The sequence below is a fragment of the Populus trichocarpa genome, chromosome 1 (genome assembly GCF_000002775.5).
Source record: "Populus trichocarpa isolate Nisqually-1 chromosome 1, P.trichocarpa_v4.1, whole genome shotgun sequence".
NCBI lineage: Eukaryota > Viridiplantae > Streptophyta > Magnoliopsida > Malpighiales > Salicaceae > Populus > Populus trichocarpa.
Genome location: NC_037285.2, coordinates 5,466,989 through 5,489,717, shown reverse-complemented (window position 1 = coordinate 5,489,717; position 22,729 = coordinate 5,466,989). Strand labels below are relative to the sequence as shown.

General features: G+C 34.8%; 2 protein-coding genes across 4 annotated transcripts; one reads left to right on the top strand and one right to left on the bottom strand.

Moving 5' to 3' along the window:
• Positions 1-7,988: 7,988 nt before the first annotated feature.
• LOC7477774 (uncharacterized) lies at positions 7,989-13,809 on the top strand. 2 transcript variants are annotated; one of them, XM_024584978.2, is made up of 22 exons: positions 7,989-8,223; positions 8,350-8,507; positions 9,071-9,150; positions 9,572-9,658; positions 9,787-9,837; positions 9,937-10,054; positions 10,141-10,197; positions 10,302-10,366; positions 10,483-10,566; positions 10,663-10,713; positions 10,807-10,869; positions 10,954-11,000; positions 11,105-11,174; positions 11,251-11,313; positions 11,848-11,937; positions 12,020-12,058; positions 12,180-12,407; positions 12,497-12,582; positions 12,832-12,880; positions 12,970-13,050; positions 13,152-13,245; positions 13,372-13,809. In XM_024584978.2, the coding sequence occupies exons 2-22, from the start codon at positions 8,363-8,365 to the stop codon at positions 13,536-13,538; spliced, it is 1,815 nt and encodes a 604-aa protein (XP_024440746.1). In that variant the 5' UTR covers positions 7,989-8,223; positions 8,350-8,362; the 3' UTR covers positions 13,539-13,809. The 2 variants fall into 2 exon arrangements, with proteins under 2 accessions (XP_024440746.1, XP_024440741.1); XM_024584973.2 differs by having other exon boundaries at positions 10,954-11,009.
• A 727-nt stretch (positions 13,810-14,536) lies between these two features.
• Positions 14,537-19,946, bottom strand: LOC7477773 (uncharacterized). Of its 2 annotated transcripts, XM_006368779.3 has the most exons (9): positions 19,711-19,921; positions 19,052-19,582; positions 18,894-18,949; positions 18,672-18,731; positions 18,489-18,566; positions 17,694-17,823; positions 17,197-17,249; positions 15,827-16,003; positions 14,537-15,079 (listed from the first exon to the last, which is right to left on the bottom strand). In XM_006368779.3, exons 2-9 carry the CDS (start codon positions 19,389-19,391, stop codon positions 14,930-14,932), a joined length of 1,044 nt encoding a protein of 347 aa, XP_006368841.2. In that variant the 5' UTR covers positions 19,392-19,582; positions 19,711-19,921; the 3' UTR covers positions 14,537-14,929. The 2 variants fall into 2 exon arrangements, with proteins under 2 accessions (XP_006368841.2, XP_024440767.2); XM_024584999.2 differs by lacking the exon at positions 17,694-17,823 and having other exon boundaries at positions 18,509-18,566; positions 19,711-19,946.
• Positions 19,947-22,729: the final 2,783 nt, after the last annotated feature.

The following is a 22,729-nucleotide window of genomic DNA, read 5'->3' as shown; positions in this document are numbered from 1 at the left end:
AACCGAACCAAAACCGGTCGGTTTGAACTGGTTTCAGTTCATTTTTTTTTAAATTCAGTTTAATTATTTTTTTAATAAAAACTGAATTGAACTGAAAATAATCACCTCCTAGGATACATGTTATTTAATTGAATGTTTTTAGTTATGTTGACGCCATCTACTCGATGTTATAGATGCAAGCACACGCGCCTGGTTAAAACTTCAGAATGTTGGGTGTACTCAAACCTAGCCTTTTTACTTTTTAAGATTATATGTGTGATTGATTTTATAGATCTTTATTATTTTTTAATTTAAAATAAATATTATTTTTAAATTAAAAATTACAGTGCTATTCAACAAATCATCCAATTATTTCATACATGTTTTTTTAAATGGGATTATACTTTTTTATGCTTATATTTCCACTCATTTTTTAAACAATTATGTAAAAGCCTAATAAGCAATAAATTATGAAAAATTGCACATTGATATTCAATGCGAGTCTTTTGATTTTTTTGAACGAATTATTATTTGACTTTTTCCATGTAGCCACATAAAAATTATGCAGGCATGGTTTAATATATTATGAATTTTGTTTTTTTTAAATATTAATTTAATATATTTTTTAAAACGCTTACGATGGCGCGCGTGGGGTTGGTGCCCTTGAGGCACGCCTGGATCATGATAGCTAGTGTCCCCACAGAAGAAGGGGGGCCCAAGCTAGTGCATGAATGCAGTAAACACGAGTCCCTTGGTCGCTACTTCGAAATGAATGATGTTTGTGTCATGATTTCTCACGAAAAGTTCATGAGGCAAATCCATCGGATCATTGCATAAAGGATTCCAAAGATTTTACATAAAGTGCCCTCGTACGGTTAAAAACTAAATAAACTCCGCCACCTCATCGGCATAAGACTACTGATTTTCACATTTCTTTGCACATCACTTTTCAGTCGTAAGATTCTATGCGGATTCAGGCTCTGTGATTCGTACTGCTGAATTTAATACGTTAAGAAATCTATGTCAGTTAAATAATTTAAAAAAAATCAAATTATTATGGTTTGTTTTTCCATTTAAAAAAACACTTTTAAAAAAAATTTATTTTTATTTATTTTTTTACTTTAAATTAATATTTTTTTAATGTTTTCTTATTATTTTGATGTGCTGATATCAAAAATAATTTTTTTTTAAATAATAATATTATTTTAATGTATCTCTAAGTGAAAAACACTTTAAAAAGCAACCGCAACTACACTGTCAAACAGTTAAAATAATTGGTGTTCCAATTCTTTCATAACAAATTTACGAAACTAAAATTATTTTTGAAGAACTTTAAAAAGACCAAGCATGCCAGAATAGAGGGGCTCTCTAATTCTTTTTAATTAGCAAAGAAATTGAGTTCTATATACAATAGAAAATAAAAATAAATACTTTTGTTTACAATGAAATAGATAGGCTGAGTAATTGGATCTTGATACGGGCTTAAGGTAAAAAGACAAGTAAATAAATACAGAAAGATAGATTTACCGAGGTAAAATTGCTACAAACTTGAACCATAAATTAACAATTTATTTTTTGAAATAAAGTCTAGTGGTCCTTGTCTCTCAAAAGATTTACAAGTTTTTTTTAGATAATTTTGCCTTGTGGTGAAGCGTGGACGTCGGTGCTAGTTTTTACCGATCCTCGTTTTGTATTTATTTGGTTGTTTACTGTGTAATAAAAAAATATTTATTTATTATTATTTTATTTGAAAAAAATAAATAAACCGTATGAAATTCAATACAGTATTAAGTTTTTTCCGGGGGGAAAAAGCAAAAAATCTTTATACTGTTATAATTAACCGTACCAATAGATATGCAGCATGGATCGCCTGCAAAGACGTTGACTTGCGAAGCAACAGCTTACGTGGTGACATGTAAAACTGACGTGATGACATGGCGATAGCACAGAACCATATATTCAAAAATAAAATCCACACCTACCATGCCATACCAAGTACTTCGACAGTGACGATTACATCAAAGAGGCGAGTATCTACGCTCCACGTGGGATGTTGCTTAACACTATTTTTTTATTATATTTTTTTAGTCATTTTCCCCCGTCGAAGTTGTCATACTTTCAGGTTAGGTTCAAACTTAAAAAAGCTTGAGTGTGGGCATCATCTAGGTTAACCTATAAATGCAACTGCACAAGATTTTTATTTTTATTTTTATTTTTTAAATTATCTTAATTCAACTTTAATTCTCGAGGTGATCTCATGTGTTTGGTCAACCTATTTGCACACCTGTTTTGAGCACCAAACTAAAACGAAAAAACCCTAATTGTTTAATCACTCAATTACTTTGCAATTTTCCTAATTTTCAGTCTGTAAAAAAAGTTGGTCTCCCCCTCTTCTTGTTTTTTTTTTTAAAAAAAACAAAAAGATTGCCCCCTCTCTCTCTCTCTCTCTCTCTCTCTCTAGCCATCCATCAACCGACAAATTAATTAATTGGCTCGGAAGAAAAACAGTATCCGTAATGGCCTAGTTGCAATAAACAAAATAAAATTGGACTATGAACATCATGAAGATAAAGGGAACGATACATTCATTGAATATTTTCCATGAACTGTAAATTTTTTGACTAGCAAGATCTTCTATGTCGAGTGCAATAGGGCCCCCTTTGAACGGTTGGTTGTCCACAAGGGCTGCAATTGCATAGTTTAATTATGTGGATATATACCCCCAAGTTCTATATATATATATATATATATATATATATATATATTGAATAATCAGCTTCAATGGGGTCATGGGGCGATCTCTTTTTCTTTTTTTTCTTTCACATAAGATAAAAGAACAAGAAACTAGCCCGTGCTAAAGAAGACACCACAATAGTCAGCTTCAAAACCAAGCTTGCTGTTTTTTCCTTCAGCTCTCTGTTTTTTTTTTTCCTTTTAGTTTTAGGGCTCATAAATACGAGGTTTTATATATTAAAAACCAGCAATATAATAGTTTCCGAGATTTTATAATAATGTAATAACATCTTATCCTCTTTGAAAATTCAGAAATAGGTTACTTAAAATTAGTGTTTTATATACAAATTTCTTCGTATAAATATTAATATTAGGGATGGAAATTGAATGCTCAGGTGGAATCAGTTAGTTGGTAGGTAGATAGTCCATTTAAACATTATTTGGTATTATGATTATTTTTTAAAGTATTTTTTATATAGAAATATATTAAAATAATTTTTTTAAAAAAAATTATTTTTGACATTAGTACATCAAATTGATCTAAAAATAAAAAAATAATAATTTAAAAAATAATATTTTTAAAAAAATACAAAAACAAATGAAATCTTAAATTAAAAGGATACTCTTACAGTCTACCTTTCAGGTCTCCTTCTTTATATATATATATATATATATATATTGCTTCTATCTTTTTATCCTTTTAAAATACAAATACAAATACAAATAAAATCTTAAAATAAAAGGATACTATTACAGTCTACCTTTCAGGTCTCCTTCTTTTATATATATATATATATAAAAAGGAGGAGACCTGAAAGGTAGACTATAATAATATATATATATATCGTGCATGCTTCAATCTTTTTATCCTTGTGAATGAATGTTTGACCACATTTGTTTTTAAATTTCGCTTTTCAGGACTTTCGGAAAGGGCACCGATCAAGAACCAATTAGCCTTTTTATTTCAATGTATCTTGTTTTCTAAATGGAATATCCTTTGCTTCCACGCCTGCACAAACACTCCCTTGTTGTATATTAATGCCCAGAGGTTTATTTTTTCCAGAATGAGCCTTCCGATTTTGTGAAACTATATACGATGATTAGAATATCAATTCATATTCTAAAATAATATTAGGGCGCCAATCTTACTCCTATTATTATCATATCACATCACATTTAGAGTAACAACTCAACTTTCCAAAACACACTCGAATTAATTATTGGTTAAACAAGAACAAGAAGGCAGCCTCGACGTTGTGGCCATGGCAGGATCAGCCCGGAGGGATGGGGGGATATATAGATCATAAATTGGGGCATAGGGCTGCCGGTGCCAATGCTAGCTTGAACCTTGGTCAAGTGGTGGACCAAGAGCGGCAAAGGAGCATTGGTCTCTTACATCAGGCCATAATAATGGCTACATGGTCAGCTGGACGGAGATAAAGATTATGAGTCCTCCAGTACCAAGTAGTTGCATAGATTCCATCAATGTCTGCCTTGAATATTACTTTACAAATATATGAAAAAATAATGTGATGAGTTGATCGGCAGCCATGCCTGTCAAAGTACTGGGGACGCGCGGGAGGACTTTCTCCCACACCTGTTCCCGTTTTGTTTCAGCCATCCTTCTTTGCTTTTGGTCTCCCCTTTTTCCTTTCGACATCTAATCTAGTACCACTGATTTATCTTAAAGTGATAGAGTTTTTCAACACGCTTGTTCAATATCCACGTTATTAACACGCATTTAACTCAAGTGATCAAGTATTTGTTTTTTTTTAGTGGCAAGGTTATCATACGATCATCTTTAATGGATTGAGATTTTTTTTTATTAAATCTTAAATAGATAATTTATATATGAATTGGTGTATCAGGTGAAAAAAGTTTCTCACACTCTTAAATTTTGAGTAAAAGAAAAAATTAGTGAAAACTAGTCTATTATCTCGTGTTTCATGACAGGTCGAATAATTTTTTTTAAAAAAATATTAAGAGAGCGGAAAAGTTTTTGACAGCATCATTAAATTTGATCACGCGAGTCAATCTTGAAATCTATTAATTCAACTATTTATCTAACTCAAGTTTTCAATTAAACCACGTGAGAGATGCCTCGAATTGAATTGATCAATTTCATGGGCCCAAATATAACTTTGATGACTGGTAAAAATATAATTTAACTTTTAAAAAATTTCAATATGATAATTTAAAAAAAAACTATTGAGACAATGATAAATTAGATCGACCTCGGTCTCCCTACAACCCGGGTTATGGACCCTGCTGGATTTAATAACTTTTTTTATAAACTATTTTTATTCAAATATTATATGATAAAAATAGATACTCATAAAATTAAGCACTAACCTAAAAATATATATTTATTTGAAACAGTGATAACCATGTAAAAAGTAAACAAAAATAAAACATGCAGTGCAGTATATTTCTCAACCAATTCAATATTGAAAAACAAAAAAAATATTAAAAACAATTAAAGGATCAAAAACAAAAAAAAAAACATATTTGGTCGATGGATAAACTAGCGAAATCTATGAATTGGGTAACTCAGGCTAGCATGTTAAACATGTAACTTAGGTTATGAACTCCAATGAGATCATAATTTGTTTTTTTAAACTATTTTTATTTAACTATATTAATAACATGATTTTTCTCTAAAATTATTATTTTTAACTATATGAGAAAAAAATAAATGATGAAAAAAGTCAAGTCAAATTAAAAAAAACATCCTACCAAACCCGTAAACCAAGACAACCCTGAGTTATCTTAGTAAACCCGTAAATCATGCTAATCCTATACAAAGACAAAATAAAAGGAAACAAATTACGAAATCAAATTCTCAATTACTCTAATATTAAAATATGAAATCGACGAAAACAATTTTTTTTTAAAAAATAATAACAAATATTCAATAACAATAATAATAAAAAGAAACAAAACATTGTAATCCACTGATGTTTATATATAGTTAATCAACTGAGGTCTATATTCAATAACAAATATTGGAAAATTTATAAAGTTTCAAGGTTTATATAGTCATTATATTTTGTTAAAAAAGTTAAAAAGTTCAATGAGCCCCTAGATTCAAAATCTAACAAATCTTTTGCCATTAAAGGCATTTAAATAATTCTACAGTGTTATTAATGTGGAAAAAAACCAAGCCACCTCAGTCAAAATCAATAATAACTTGTGGACCCATATTAATAATAAAAAAAAAATATTAATTTGTGGACCCGTAAAAAGAACTCAACTACCCCTCGTAAAAAGCCTTGTGTTTTTACTTTTTACTAGAAAGGTAAACTTGCTTACCTATTATATTATTTTAATGAATAGTAATTTATTTCCTATGGTAAGAGAATTTACCCCCACCTTCAGTTTCCGTTAATTAATGAGTGACATTAGATTGGCATCTCTGTGTACTAAACAAACTAAACATGACAAATTTGGTGCACGTGCATCAACTGTCCATGGTCTTTACATCATCAAGAAAATGCATGGCATCCAAAGATTATTTAAATTTTGGAGATATTAAGAATTATGCATCTTCTTTACGATATTTATGCACCAAATTTGCTCTCATGAGCAATTAGACAAGTAATTACTTTAAAGGGCTGCGCGAGGAAGTCGATTGGATCGAATTTTTTTTTAAACATAGTAAAAAATATTTAGATTATATAGAATTATTTAATATTTTTATTAAATTTGATTTTACGAGTCAACCTTAAAACTTTCTAACCCAATTTCTTGTATAACTCTGACGATAAAATTGAAGAAAAAAAATAAAATTAAAAAGAAAGAAAGAAATAAAAAAACATGGGGTTAAATTGAAAAAACAAGAAGAGATTCACTGTTCATATTTTTTTAGAAGAAATTTCAAAGTTACATAACATTATTTTAAGTACAGTCTTAGCTCAAGTCAAGCTAAATGAGGACGATAACATGAGAAATGAGATAAATATATAACAGAGTTAAAGTGTCAGCGTGGAGAAAACGAGTGAAAAATAAACCACCAGCTTGTTTTTATTTCTTCAAGCTTTCTTTCCTTCTCATCTTGCCTCCAAATATGGTGCTGGATAATCTTTCTTCAGATCCTTGCAGGTGAATCACTTGATCATTCGATGAAGATTGGAAGAACCAAATTTCCCTCTTTTTGAAAAAAAAGGCAGAAAATTAGTCGATATAGTGAAATTCACAATAAGGTTGTTGATGCAATTTTAAAATTAAAGAATATATATAGATGATAAACTTAAATAGTTAAAAAAGGAAGCTGAAAGGCGGAGGCCGCCATGGCTCTTCCTAATTCCTAACACCTGAAACAAGACAATCTTTTCCTAATCATCTAGTAAGTGGTACATTAGTAATAGCTTGAGATTAAGGGTTTGCTTTTCCTATGGTCTCAGGTTCGAGTCATGTGGTTGCTAATATGATGGTCACTGGAGACTTACATGGTAGTTAACTTCAGGGCTCGTGGGATTAGTCAAAGTGCGTCCAAGCTGGCTCGGACACCCACGTTGATAAAAAAAAAAACCTTTTCGTTTCTTATATGGTTTACAAAATAAATAAAAAGAAAAAAGTTACGTGGTCATAGTTAAAAAGAAATTAAGGAGACATTTATACTTGTATTAAAATTAAGTCAGTATAGAAGTTAGAGAAAAGGGGATGGCAGAGGGGAGTTTTTTCCTATACTATCACAGTAAAAAATAAAAATCAAAATAAAAATTCTTATATTAATTTCCAAATTAACATAATAATTGATACGTGCATATAAAATATGAACAACTAGATGTGTTGCTGTCTTCAGACCACACTTATCACCTACCACTAGTTTTGAAGTTGGTTTTCTATAGTGTTTATAGATTCATCCCATCAATATATTTCTCATGGTATTGATTGTTTCATTGTCAGAGTTTTGGTGTTTTTATGAGGCATTTTTCTTTCTTTCTTTTCCTCTCCTCTCTTGTTTTTATTAGATTATTTTTGTTTTTTTAATGCAATTGGATATTTATAAAAATTGCACGTTAGAATTTTGTATAGGTTAATTATTTGAGAAAGAAATGGAAAAATGGAAATTTGTTAGTTGACCCATGTAGCATGGGTAAACACACTTGGTTGCATGTATTTTATATGCAAGAATCAATTCCTGTGTTAATTTAGAATATATATATATTTTTGGCTATGTTAGTTTGAGAATTTTTATTTTTTTTACTGTGCTAGTCAAGGAAAAAGCGGGGTGACCACCTGCCAAAATGCATATAAGAAGCCGCCAATGCTAAACCATTTTCATTCCATTTTATCTATCTTCCTTCTTCATCAATCATTCATTTTGTTACTAGCTACACTTTCCATAATCCAAACCCTGTTTCTGTTTTCAACCCTTTTTTTTCAGCTTCCTTCTTCAGTGAAACGATACCCTCCTGCTTACTGAACAAGGCCCTGAACTCTAATCATTGCCAAACATTCTCTTCTTCTTTCTCTAGGTGGTTTAAGTTCACGGAAACTATAACAAAGGTCTTTTACCCTTCTTCTAATATTTCTTTCTGTAACAGTGCTTCTTATCTTTAGTTATTGTTTGTTGGCTACCTTGTTCTGCTTCTTCTGTTGATCTCGTTTTTGTGAAAAATGGAAACTTTATAGGGTACAGTTGAAGATGAACAAAGGAGGGGGGATGAAGAAAATGAAGTACGTGTTGGTTACTGGAGGAGTAGTGAGTGGACTTGGGAAAGGAGTGACAGCAAGTAGTATTGGTGTTCTTCTTAAGGCCTGTGGACTTCGTGTTACTTCTATCAAGATTGGTCTGCTCTGCTCTTCTGCACCTTCCTTCCTTTCTATTTCATTTTCTTTCCAAGTTTACTGTTACTCCTTAAGAGAAAATACAGCTGCAACCTCTTGTGCTTCTCCTCTCCAACCAAATCTCATGTTCACTGCATAGAAATCCTACTCTCTTTTTTTCCTTCCTTTTTACCCATTGACTTCTGAAAATAAATCATTGACAAGTGTCTCCTCCTCCTCTGGACTTGTAATCAGGACTTCTACTTTTTGGAGGTTATAAAGTTAAAATATTTGGTAAAAAGACAAGTTTCCGTTTAATTTTCATTTCTTTGATTTCTGGAAATGGGCCTATATCGAGATTGGTTAAAACTCCATTGACAGTTTTCTTGTTCTTAAGTTTTGTTGCTTTGCACTTTTCTATGATCTTTTGATGTGGTCTTCTTGATTTCTTTTCCATTATTCATTAAAATAATCATAATGTCTCAATTAGGATAAGAAGGTGTCGCTGTTTTCTCTACTTCTTTAGGATACTTCAGATTGTTGTTCATGCTAATAATTTCTTGAATCTTTTTCCTTGTCAATTCAGATCCATACTTAAACACTGATGCCGGAACAATGTCACCCTTTGAGCATGGAGAAGTGTATGTCCTAGATGATGGTGGAGAGGTAGATAAGTTTCCTTCATATATTTTTCTATGTTCTCAAGAAGATTTTCTTGAGGGGGTTCTTTGAGAAAGCAAAATAGCAGCTTATGCATGCAGATAAATTTCTTGGACTCCACATCCTTGAGAGGAATTCCCTGAGATTCAAAAGATCGGCCTCCATATGCCTTCGGAATTGGAGTCCATAGCAGTAAAATATATGGAATCTGTTTAAAATTACTCTTGGATGATTCTCATGCCCTTCTCTCTGTTTCTGGTTACCAAATACGATCATGCTAGATCATACCCATTAAACCTGTGGACTAATACATTTCTTACTCTTTATGAGTGAAAACAGAAAAATACGAAATCAGACTGTTTACTTTTATGAAAGATAGGAAATTGATCTAGACCAAAAGAAATGACTTGCTTATCTTGCTGTAAAGGTGGACCTGGACCTTGGAAATTATGAGAGGTTTCTAGATATCAAGTTGACACGCGATAATAATATCACTACCGGAAAGATTTACCAGGCAAGTGGTTTAAACTTCATGTTTCTATGTGTGTTACACATTTTTTAGCTGGAAAAAACAAAGATCATTAGAAGTAGCTGGCACCTTGTTACTGAAGCTAGTTATCCCTTTTTCCTGTTGAATTGCAGGCTGTTATTGACAAAGAAAGAAGGGGAGATTATCTGGGAAAAACTGTGCAGGTTTTTCTCTAGCTGAATTTGTCTGTTACAATGTCCTGTAGCTTACCATAAACTTTCCATGTATAGTTCATCTTCTTTATGTATTTTTGCAAACTGCAGGTTGTCCCTCACATCACAGATGCCATTCAAGAGTGGATTGAACGCGTGGCATTGATACCAGTTGACGGACAGCCTGGTCCCGCTGACGTTTGTGTCATTGAATTGGGTGGAACTATAGGTAAATTAACAATATCTTTCTTGATGAATGGGTCATGAGCTGTTCTCCATTTTTTTCTGTGTCACTAGAAACTTTCCTGTGTGCAGGAGATATTGAGTCCATGCCATTTACTGAGGCTCTAGGACAGTTTTCATACCGAGTGGGTAAGACCACTACCTACGAAACTTTACATGATGCAGTTTAAGACTCTTCTTGCCTTTGCATCTTCTAACCAGTCGACTTCTTCTAATTGATGCTCGTTTCACAGGCGCTGGCAACTTCTGCTTGATTCATGTCAGCCTTGTGCCTGTTATAAGTGCTGTTGGTGAACAGGTAAGCTGCTTAGAATATTGTCTCTGTATATATTGAGTGGATATAAGATGATTGTCTGTGGATCTTTTTAGTCCATATGAACAAATTATAAAAGACAGTGTATTTACTCTTTTCAGAAAACAAAACCAACTCAGCACAGTGTTCGGGGGCTGAGAAGCTTAGGTTTGACACCAAATATCTTAGCTTGTCGCAGCACATCGGTAAATCTCTCGGTCTTTCACACACTAACACATGCGAGCTTGTAGTGATTGTGAGTTCTGCGAACTTCAGATTATGGACTTGAATCTCTTTTACAGGCACTTGAAGAGAACGTAAAGCAGAAACTCTCTCAATTTTGCCATGTCCCAGTAAGTTGATTACAAGGATAAACCTTTCCATGCATGTTACTAGAATATTTTCTTGTCTACTTTGCAAGATTATTGAGACCCCGAGTTTTCCAGGCAGAAAATATCATCACTCTCTATGATGTTCCCAACATCTGGCACCTTCCTTCGCTTTTAAGAGTGAGTACACTTGTAGTCCTTTTGACATTCATTCCATTGCTTTGCTTCTAATTCTTAAACTATGGTGTGTTTCTTCTCAATTAGGATCAGAAGGCTCACGAAGGAATTTTGGGAGCGCTGAACCTTCCTGGGTTTGTCAAGTGATCCCACTTATCATTGTTTCCCCCCTCTATAATGCATTGCGTGATATCTTCCATTTGCTGATATCCTTAAATTATTGTCTTGTAATTTACAGCGTTGCCAGGGAGCCTAATTTAAAGGAATGGACCTCTAGGGCTGAATTCTGCGACATGTTACTTGAACCAGTGGGTCTTAGCAAATTTCAATTCACATATTTAGCAATTTCTACCTGAGCTTTATGTACTAAGTTGTGAATTGCAGGTTCGAATTGCCGTTGTTGGGAAGTATACAGGGCTTTCAGATTCCTACCTTTCTTTGCTAAAGGTTCGCTTATATCTATCATTTCCTTTTTAAAGCTTAGAATTACCGTCTCTGTGGGAAGTTTCTCGTGGTCATGCGATGAAGTCTTTTGTGTTTATCCCTGAGGTTGCTGCTGCTCTGCCTTACTTTGAATAATAGATGTCAGACTTTGAACCAGACAGCCTGTATCTAACCACTCAACTACCTTTCGTAAAACACTGAATTTGTTATAGACGCATTGCATGTCTTTGGATTTCTGCTGTCCTCCTTCTGCTGTTATTTGGTGAATTAGTTTTACAATATTTCTTTCTTCATGCACGCAAACTTCAGTTGAAGTGCGTCAAAGGGAGTCCTAGAAATGTGAGACATATTCTGCAACAATGTTAGCTCTATCTGTCATGAAGCTTTTCGTCATTCATAATTTCACAATCGTCAAAACTTGTAATTGTTGATTTGTGCCACTTGAAATGTTATGCGAATGAAACATGCATTTATACCCATAATAAAGATAATATTATGGTGTTTTCCTAGTGATAAAAGTTATTTTACTGCTGGCAGGCTCTTTTGCATGCATCTGTTTCTCTCCGCAAGAAACTTGTTGTGGATTGGGTTCCAGCTAGCGATATTGAGGATGAAACTGCAAGAGAGGTTAGTAATTCGGAGTACTGATATCGTATAGACTAATCTTTATGCCTTGTTTCACTTCTTGACTTGAATGCTCCTCGTGCAGAATCCTGATGCATATAAGGCTGCATGGAAGTTGTTAAAGGTTTGTATTGCTAATGGTCAGACGCTTGAAGCTAATTTTCATTTTTAATACTAGAAACATATAAGCCCTCAAAGTTCTGCTTACTTTCTTTCGTAGCCGTCTGACTAGCCTATGTCTGCAGGGTGCAGATGGAGTTCTTGTCCCAGGAGGGTTTGGTGACAGAGGTGTGGAAGGGAAAATTCTTGCAGCCAAGTATGCGCGAGAGAACAGAATTCCATTCCTTGGAATCTGTCTGGGAATGCAAATCGCAGTCATTGAGTTTGCACGATCTATCCTTGGCCTGCACGATGCTAACAGCACGGAATTTGATCCTGACACCAAGAGTCCCTGCGTTGTATTCATGCCCGAGGTTTTATATTGTCCCCTCAATTTTGAACTACATAGCCAACTGGTCGTCGGCGTTTTCCAGTTTAGTCTGACATTTTTCCTCATCAACAGGGCTCAAAAACCCACCTGGGAGGCACCATGCGTCTTGGGTCAAGGAGGACATATTTCCAAGTCATGGACTCCAAATCAGCGAAATTGTAAGTAAATGAGTGGCTTGAAAACAGATATTGATATGGCGGTGCCTATATCCATGTAAATGATAAATTTTGATGATGTAGAAGTCTGTTTTTCATATTACCAGACTGAATTTTGCGAGAAGAAACTTGTGCTTACAACATAGTTAGTTATCATAAACCAACCTGCAATATGTATGCAACAAGTAGATCAATACTGTTTACTTGTGAATATCCGAGATTGGCTAAACCTTGAATTCTGGATTCTGTCAGGTACGGCAATAGAGGTTTTGTTGATGAGAGACATCGTCATAGATACGAGGTATGGGGCGTCAAGAACTCAAGATGCATATCTTTTCCATGTAAGTAGATAGTTAGTCGAGAAATGATAAAAAAGTCTTATTTGTGCAGGTGAATCCTGATATGGTATCATCCCTGGAAGATGCTGGGCTCTCATTCACCGGCAAGGATGAAACTGGCCAACGCATGGAGGTATGCGGTTCTGGACTTGCATTCTGTTCTCCATTTTTCAAATTGCTTTAGGATCAATAGTTCCCTACAGTTATTCTAAGTTAAATTTGGCTCATTGACAGATAGTTGAGCTGCCTAATCATCCTTACTATATTGGTACTCAATTCCACCCTGAATTCAAGTCAAGACCAGGGAAACCTTCTGCACTATTCTTAGGTTCATCTCTTACTCTTCTCCATATTGCAAGTCTAATATTTTTTTCTCATCTTGAACCAAAAACTACTCTCTTTTTTTTTTAATGTCTTGACATTGACATTTGATAATCAACCTTTCGAATTGAAGGCCTGATAGCAGCAGCATGTGGCCAGCTAGATCCTCTCCTACACACTCACAAGTTTCCCAATGGAATGGCCAAAAAAATAAGCCTCTACCAGAATGGAAATGCAACCAAGTTTGCTAAAATACCGGCAGACGGTATATACAGCAATTGCAATGGTGTGCATGCCTAAACACCGGTCCTGCCCTTTATTAGAGGATCTAATTTTTTTCTGGAGTGATACTTGTTCCCATGATGCTCTAGTAGTATCTTAGGATTTGCTTTGTACAGTAAGTTGAGTATTTGGTAGGAGTTAGCTTTGAGAGGAATGGCAGATAAAACAGAGCTTGATCCTGGTCTTTTAAACAGGAAAGCCTGTTGTAATTTACAGTTGTACCATACTTTATAAGCCTTCTGGTTAAGATGGTGTTTTAACTGCAATGAATATCTCTCTAGTTTGCCTAGATTGCTGCTGAAAACACACTATTGTCGGTAGAAGCATCCCGGCTTTGTTGCGTTCTCTATAATTCAGGTCTCCGCTAGGCTAAGTTTAAACAGCCTCCTGGAAATGCAATGTGTTGCCACTTTCCAGTGAAGGAGAGATCCCAGGATGCTGGTTTTAACCTTGTGCAGACTGAATAGGCTCTGGAAAATTCATAAAGGTGCCCTGTTCCAGACTGGTTATCCCTCCTTCCTTCAAAACCAGTCAGCAAATAGAGCACGGGTTAAGCTTAGGGTTTTAATCTGAGAGAAGCATGTAGACCAGGATCCATGGACAATGGAAGGAGTAAATGGACACCGTCCCTACTCTCTTTCCAAGGATGGACAAGTTCGGCAATGTTTTGATCGTGTATAAACGGTGGGAAATATCCTGAAACCAAAATGGACTCCAATGGTAATGTTCTTTTGAGAATTATGAATACGCACATACTAGAATATTTCAGTTACACATGCTATAGCAATCAACACAGACGAACAGTAGGAGAAAAAAACTAATGACAAACCTTTAAGTGCAGGGAGATACAGATACAAAGAAGAATATTTGAAGGCAAATCAAACTGATACGCTGAAAGAATTGTTCTGCAAAAAGAAATCATAAAATAAGATATGCCCTTCTATTGAATATCCATGGATTGCTTAGAAGTTTTCTCCCCTGTGGATAAGGACTTCTTATTCAAAGAAAACATAAAGTTGAAAACTGAAAGAGCTTAGTACCATCACTGAAACTGCGATACACAATGGCAACAAAGAACAACCATTTCGGAAATCTATTGGCAACTAGTGTTTGATATAAAAGATAATGGGCACAATATCTCCTCAAGAAACCATCCAGAGATGCTCCACAATATGAAACACGATGACACTACATCTCCTGACTGTAAGAGAATAGTTGATTGAAGAGAAGTACAAGATGAAAGGAAGGAAAAAATGCAAAAAATTGTGTTAAAAATATCATGGTACACTCGTGGTTAGCTTAAGATCTTTCATTTGAATGGCTGATTGAGAGGTATTCAAATCTGACTGTATAGTTTCTCAACAAACTGGTTTGGCTGCAATATAACCCTGCTAAGAAGAATATCTCCATCATGGAAGAGGGCTGCAAGGCCTCCATTTGCTAACAGCTGCACTCAAATGGTCTGGGACCATAGCAGACCATGAGGTCAAATCAGGCAAGGGTCCCGTCAATGCAAGATAATTTGCACCTTCACTCTCTGGAACTCTCTTCCAGCTTAGCTGAGCAATCAAATTTCAATCAAACTGTAAGCTTATTGTTGTCTTTAAGAACACTAACTTGGCAAATGCCAGTTCATATATAAACTTTGGGGCTGTTAGGCAAGCATTTAAGCACACCTAATAATTGATTCCACATCTTGTTTAATTACTGAACAAGGAATCTTAATGACGTATCCTTCAGCAATTTATGTGGGAAATTCAGCTTGAAAGCAGTTTCTTGCAGTCCAATTTTCAAGTCTAAATTAAATAATGCTCTTTAACTGTTTCAAAGGCAAAACAATGACATCACACATAGTTCAAACAGCCTGGTTTTTGCAATGTTTGGACTTTGGAGTACAGATGAGTACTTTTTTTTTAATGTTCAAAGCATAGAAAAATACAGCTCTCCACTAGTAGAAGCTTGAATCTGGAAAACCAAAAAATAGTTCAAACAGGTTTCAATATGTTGACCGGTTTTCAACCATTTAAAAAAATCAGGCATGTGTAGGAGGGTTTAATTTTACTGAAGGATAAATTATATACACAACCTTGAGATATATGTAACTACACTCACTACTGGTTTTGTTTTTGAAGTCCCAACCATTTATACTCCCTACATTTCAATGTAGGAAAGCAACCCTCACTCCCATAACCACCACCAAAACAAAATGCAAAACAAAATGAAGAATTCCTGGTTGTCTTCAGTTAAAATATGATGAATCAGAAAAAATGTAATTGTATCAAATGTTAGTAAAGTAAATGCCATACTTGTCCAGGAAATGCTTCACACAAAACCTTGATGGTTGGATTTTCAACCCAAGCATTATCAACTGATTTAGTACTGATTCTTTCATTTATAGCATCTGATTCTTCAATGCCTCCACAGTTCACCATAAGGCGACCATTAGGTATCAATCTACCCTTCAGTTCCAACCAAGTTGCTACCTGTCAAACACAATTACCGAGTTTAGATATGTAAAACTGTTATACATAAGCACTAACGAAGGAGAAAAAAATAATGGCAAGATCAAGGGATATATAGATTTATGTTTCTAAAGAAAACTCACATATGAATTATAGAATCCATAGTACCATACCCTAACTTAAGGAGGGTTACACTCTCTAACTTGCACTCAGTGATAACATGTAAATGCATATTAATAGACTAGAGATCTTTGCTTGTGAAAAAGCCAATATTTGTAACCACCAGACCATGAAGCCCTGGAATTATGCTTTTGGAAGTTCTTTCACGTTATGGCAGAAACACTTCAAGCTGAGGTTAGCATCCTTTGCAGATATGGAAACTTATAACAATTTAACCTTCATATTTCTAGATGGATAGGAGATGCACAAACAAAACACAATGGACCAACAGAACATGGGTGCTCTCTGCTACCTCATGGCCAGCGCTTCCAACTTTCAGTCAAACATACATCTACCATCCACCAGTGCAAAAAGTTCTGGCCACTGCCCTTTAATTTTTCTAGCAGTCCCCTAAATGGTTCTCAAATAAAGTTGTTTTTTTAAATTCTTGGGCATGATTCCTGTTCTGGAGTGATTATAAAGGACTCCTGTGGTACTACTTGTCCTTAAGAAGTTAAACATGCAATTGGAGAAAAATTCAATGATCTTTTGATTCTTGCTTAAAGCAAGCAACAAATTTTATGCCCTGGAAAGGAGGAAGCAAGTGCTAGCAATTAACATATGGTCAAGCCTGTGATTGATACTGAAAAAACTTAGACATTAACTAGTTGACGTCCGCCGTACAAATCCTATTAAAAACTCACACTCCATGGGCTTCCTATTGTCTCTTGCAGTGTCATAAACTCATACCATAAACATGCATATGTTCTTCAAAGATATGGGGGGGGGGGGGGAATTTATTCTAGCTTCCTTCGTTTATATGTATATAAAAAATCCTGCTTACAAGTGTTTTTATAGCTTCTTACAACTAACCAAATTTAAGGCTGTAGAGACTAGAGTGCTTCACATTAAATTATCATAAATTGTTGTGCTTATATGAGACAATGACTTCATTAAGAGTGATAATTTGACAGGCAACTAAACTTAAAGAATCAGGTACCAAGCTGCAAAACTAGCCACTGATAGTATAAGAAACAAAAACGTTTGGAACATACCTCTTGTAACTGTGGCAAAACCTTCCCCCCATAGAACAGGTCAATGACAATGCCTGAAAAATATTGATGCCATATATTAGTGAAAAGAGGAAGAAACCAAAAGCTTGAACAAAGCAAACAATACAAATTTACAGAACAAAAGTGAATTAATGGCAAAGACTAACTAAGATACAAGTGGATCTAATAAAAAGAAATGCTACAGATCAAGCTTTAGCTGAAAGGAATGTTATTCGGGCATGAACAGTCAAGCAGGACTTGTGTTTCCCCTCCTAAATATATCATAACAGGGTGTTTTCTTCAAGTTTGCTACAGCAACCATACCTCAATACCTGCCTCCACTTCCCAAAACCTACCCATGATTACCCCAAGGGGGCTTGCTAGCAAGAAAGAATACTTAATCATACTAATGACCAAACATCCATACAGTAAAATCAGAAAATGAGCAAATCCTGCATGCGTGCTCTAAACCAAAATAGACAGGTCATTATCCTCCTCACCAGCATATTTTCTACCATCATCTTCCAAGGAACATAGGGCATCACCAACAACAACATGAAGCATGCCACCAGCTTGAGTTTGCTTCTCAAGATCCGATAGCCCAAAATAATCTCTTGCTTTATTGATCAACTAATGCAAAAGGATCCATTTCAGTAAGGAGGCAATCAATATTAAATGGAAAAGGACCAAAGAGTTTTGCTACTGCAAACATCATTGCACAAACAATAAACAAATTCCCAATTAGCCTCATTTTTTTCTCAGAAAATAATCTGCAGGAAATTAAGCCAAGGCAGTTAGAAAGGGTTGGCTGAAAATATTTTCTATTGACAGCAGAAATCCACCAAAAATTTAAAAACAGAAAATTTCCTTAGTCCATAATTTGACAATAACCAAGTCTATTGTTAGAAGGTTTTTGGTGCGAGTCATTATTTGCAGCACTTCAGATTAGTCCATGAATTTACTTCGATTTTTTTTCCTGAATAACATGCAAGAACTAAGAAGATAACTAAGGTTTCTCATTGAGAACATAGGCGTCTGTGTCAATACAAGCAACTAGGGAATCCACTGACATTGACTTAGCCCTAAATCTCAAAGCTGAATCATAAGCAGCTTCCTGTACTCTATAACTATATTTGGCGCAGTAAAAATCTCCATGAGAACAAGGTGAACATTAGTCCTACAGAAGTAAAAGAAAAATGTTTGAAGGGGCTATGTTTAAAAAGGTAAAAAAGGCAAATTGGGATGGAAAAGAAAATAGGGCACTCAAATTTAAACGACTCTATCATTGTCCTTACAATTTCATCTATTTCCCAACCTTCAAGCTGCAATGAAGGCCACACATCAAGCATCAAATGCGCAGCTGTACCACCACCCTGGACAATTAGAAAAGTTCACTGTACATGCGAACTCATTGATTTGATAAATATAATCATAGGTTCAAGAAGATAAACACGCTAAAGGGAGATGAAAATAACTACCAGGCCAAATATTGCAACGGGACCTTGTGGAATAATAGCTGGCAAACTAGCAAATTCATCCTGCATAACGAATGGAGCTGATTAATTAGGTGAAAATTAAAACTGATGTATATTTTATTTTTCACAGTTCAAAATTCAAAATGGACAGACAAAGACATGAATTGCTGCTTTTATTAAATAACAAAAACTAGAAAGGAAGGAAGCTTAACATAGCATACATACCCAATATGAACGAGTCCATTTCTGACCATCCTTGTAAAGAAGGCTATGAACATTATCTGTATAATCAATCATCATCATCATACGTTAAAGAACAAGAAAAGCACCCCCTCCCCAAAAAAAGAAAAAAAGAAAAGAAAGGTGGATGAGGAGGAAATTACGAGTGGAGTCGAGGAGCAGCATCCTGGTTTTAGGAGTGTCAACGATTAGAATGTCATTGTACTGACTTTTCACTGCTGTCAATACCTTATACTCTTCTTCCTGCTCTTCTTTATTAGAATCAGAAGAAGAACCCTGGACCTGAAGATTAGTAGTGGTATGAGCATTTGGTTTTTGTGTAAGACGGGAACAAGTTAATGAGAAAGGAATAGGAAACGACAACGCATTTGTAGTTCTAGAGGTACAACACCGCCGAAGTGTCTGAGAGTAACTGATTCTTGTTGGGGTTGACGATGGTGACCATGTCAGCAAGGGATTTGTTGCAGAAAACAACGATATCATTTTTACTAGTACCAGTACTAGTTTTTTCGAAGAATGCCCTTCTTTCTTGCGTTTCGTGATAAGATTTTTTTTTTATCATGATTTCTTAACACAAACAAACCTTTGCTTTTAGTCCCTCTACTTTTTTTCTTCCGATTCTCCAATCCCTCGTCTTTTTTTTTCTCTCAACTTGCTTTTCCATTTCCGAGCCCCTGAGTTAAAGGATAAGAAAACTGTAAAAAAATGGATATCGATGTCTATGGCAGTTGATTGTGTTGCCGTCTCTCCAAATCAGATAGTGTAAATTTAAGTCATGAAAGAAGAAAGACGAGAGGTATACCTCCCTTCCTTCCTCGGATGTCTTTCTGTCCATCCAAACAGCCGACTTCTCTCTCTGTCAAACCTCATCCCTCCCTACCTTTCTTCTCGAGGATGTTTGGTTTTCCAAGGAAAAAAAATTATCCCAAGCATGTAGCCATCCTAGCCAAGTTCATTAAAAATTATCCCAAGCATGTAGCCATCCTCGCCAAGTTCATTCAGCTCGGAGAAATTTATCACCAAAACATGAGAACACTTGCAGAAATTTGTAACTGCTTCAAGATATGCTAACAAGGTACATTTATGCATTTTGATCTTAAGTTGGCGTATCGCTTTGAAAGCAAGGGAATTTTTTTTTAATCAATAACCATAACTATACTCACCATCTATTTCATCTTTCTATTTAGTTCGCGTCTTATCAAAAGCCCATTGTTGCAATCGATTCTCTGTTCATTGAATTGGTTAAAGATCCAAGGACAATGGCATCCGCTTGAATTTGAGAAGAAAGACAACCAAGGAATGGGTCTTCGATCAATAGAACACAAAAAATCTACACCAACATTCTTCTCAGGCACCTGCAAGATATTTAAGTGAATTTCCATCACTTGATTATCAAGGAATTGGTAGTTTAAATAAGTTCATGTTCTGACAAATAATCCAAATATTAAAACTATAAATTTTCTCTGTACAAATTTCAACTGGCCACAGTTCTGCAGAGACAGTTCCCGGAAAAAATATTAATTTATACGCGTGAAAGTTAAATAAAATGAATGTTTTAGGCTTATGCCCCATGTAATGCTGGGAAAAGGAAGTTGATTTTCAGATTTCTGCGTTCAGAAATCTGAAAGCTTGCTTATCTCCGCAGGATTCCCATTGCCTGGTATACGTTTTTTAGAGTGGCATCCGCAATCTCTGCAGCTTTACTGGCACCTTCCTCCAACACTATCCAGAAAAAAGCTGCATATGAAGAGACTGTTTTACTAATAAACAATACATATGAATAGCAGTAGTACTCTCGAGGAGGGGGCAGGGACAGGGAAGAACAGTATATGTAAATATTCTCTCCTTACCAATTTAAAAGTACAACTCTCATTAGTGGGAGGTCATAATCATTTTTTCTTCTTGGCTTCACAAACTGCCAGGATTTGCAACATAACTTTAGATCTACTATCCGTGATTAAATAAATACAAGACACCTCAGAATAAACTACAGAAAGGCAGAGAAATGACTTCTTCATACTCTCTGTTCTCTAAAGCACATCATGGCAATGACTTCACTGATATGTGTAGGCAAACTATGGCAGTTCAGACCAAAATCCAAGTGAAAAGGGGAAAGCAACGGATTTCCATGAAACTCCAATCAGTGGCCACATGCTACAAACAAGTTGCACTGGTACTGGCAAACATTTACAATTACACAACAATAATCTCTGGTTTGTAAGACGATCTATGTAACTATGCATAACATCTTTTTTTACTGTTCCTGACCCTACTGAAAGAGAGAAAGGCGTATATACAGGTAGAAACCTGAATGGGATGTAGATGTTCACTCAAGGCATCTGTTAGGAGAGGTTTGAAGACGCCCGAATTCAAACCCTGGCATTCCTTTGCTGCATCCTACAAAAAGTGTTCAACAGACATGGTCAGAGTGGAACATCATAAGCCCTCACAAATGAACATAATTGTAAGATCAATCATTTCCTCCAAAAGACAGTTGCCAACAGTCTTCTATCCCAAGATTAAAGAAAGATTTAAACATAAAATACACCGTCAAAGAATTACAAATAGGCATAAAGCAAGGCAACCTGTCAAAGCAAACATGTGAATTACATACAATACTTCTTTTGTCTTGCCTGAAACGAGCTGATAAACAGAGAGAAGATTGCTGCTGCATTCAGGCCTTTCAGGGTTATCAAATTCAAGGCTGCATGAATTACGAAAGGAAAAACACAAGATGAGAGAGACCTTAAGATACTATACTCTAGAAAATATTCTCGGATCAAAAGATATGGAAACGAGGGAGAAAACTGTCATGATTTTCTAGATGGATCAAGAATTAACCCTGGAAATGAATGTTTTGCAACGATTGATCTTGTTTGCAATCACCTCGAAGACAAAAAGAAAAGTCGAGTAATTGTCACTTTTTTCCAATGAGAGTTGCAAAATTTACAAGCATAAATTAACAGAACCATAATCAAAATAAGGTCCATCATACATCAAGATTTCATGGCAAAGAAAAGTTCATGGAAAGCCAGTTTTAAAAGTCGACTCTTAGAGAGAGGAGCAAAATCATTGAGAATTTTATATTTCTCCCACACTTTCAAGATTTAATGATAACGCAAAGTTTATGAAGGCCAAGTCCTGCTACTTAGTTGCTGAATTTAGCAGGACCAAGATGCTAAAATTCTGCAATTCCACACCAACGAAAAATCACAACCGTCACTTCAGCTCTCAATGACATTATGATCGTACCACCTTATAGCGTTTACAGTGACAAGCATTCATTATATTTACCGGTAATTAGAGTGTGGTAGTGGTTGTTTTTCAAATAATTTTTTATGCTGAAATACATGTCAATGATGTTTTTTTATTTTTTAAAAATTATTTTTGACATCAGCACATCAAAACAATCCAAAACATACAAATCATATTAAATTTTAACAAAAAAAAAATTAAATTATTTTAAGAACATGTTTTCCACCGCGTTCCAAACATATTTTTAATTACATGCTGTGACAATTACTTTTGTTTTCACCACTTCAAAAACACCACCCTTGCCATAATTGCTATCTTCTAAGCTAAACACGGGCTAATTATCTGCAGAGCAGTATAATATTATATTTTTAAAAAATATTTTTTATTTAAAAATATATTTTTAATAATAACACATCAAAATAATCTACCAACACTTTTAAAAAAAGTTCATTAAAAAAATTATTTTTTATAAAAACATTTTTCAAGCGCAAGGGGCGTTAATAGCGTATGGATGGAATCATGGAAGTGTAATATTGTGTAATATCAATTATATTTGGGGTAAATTT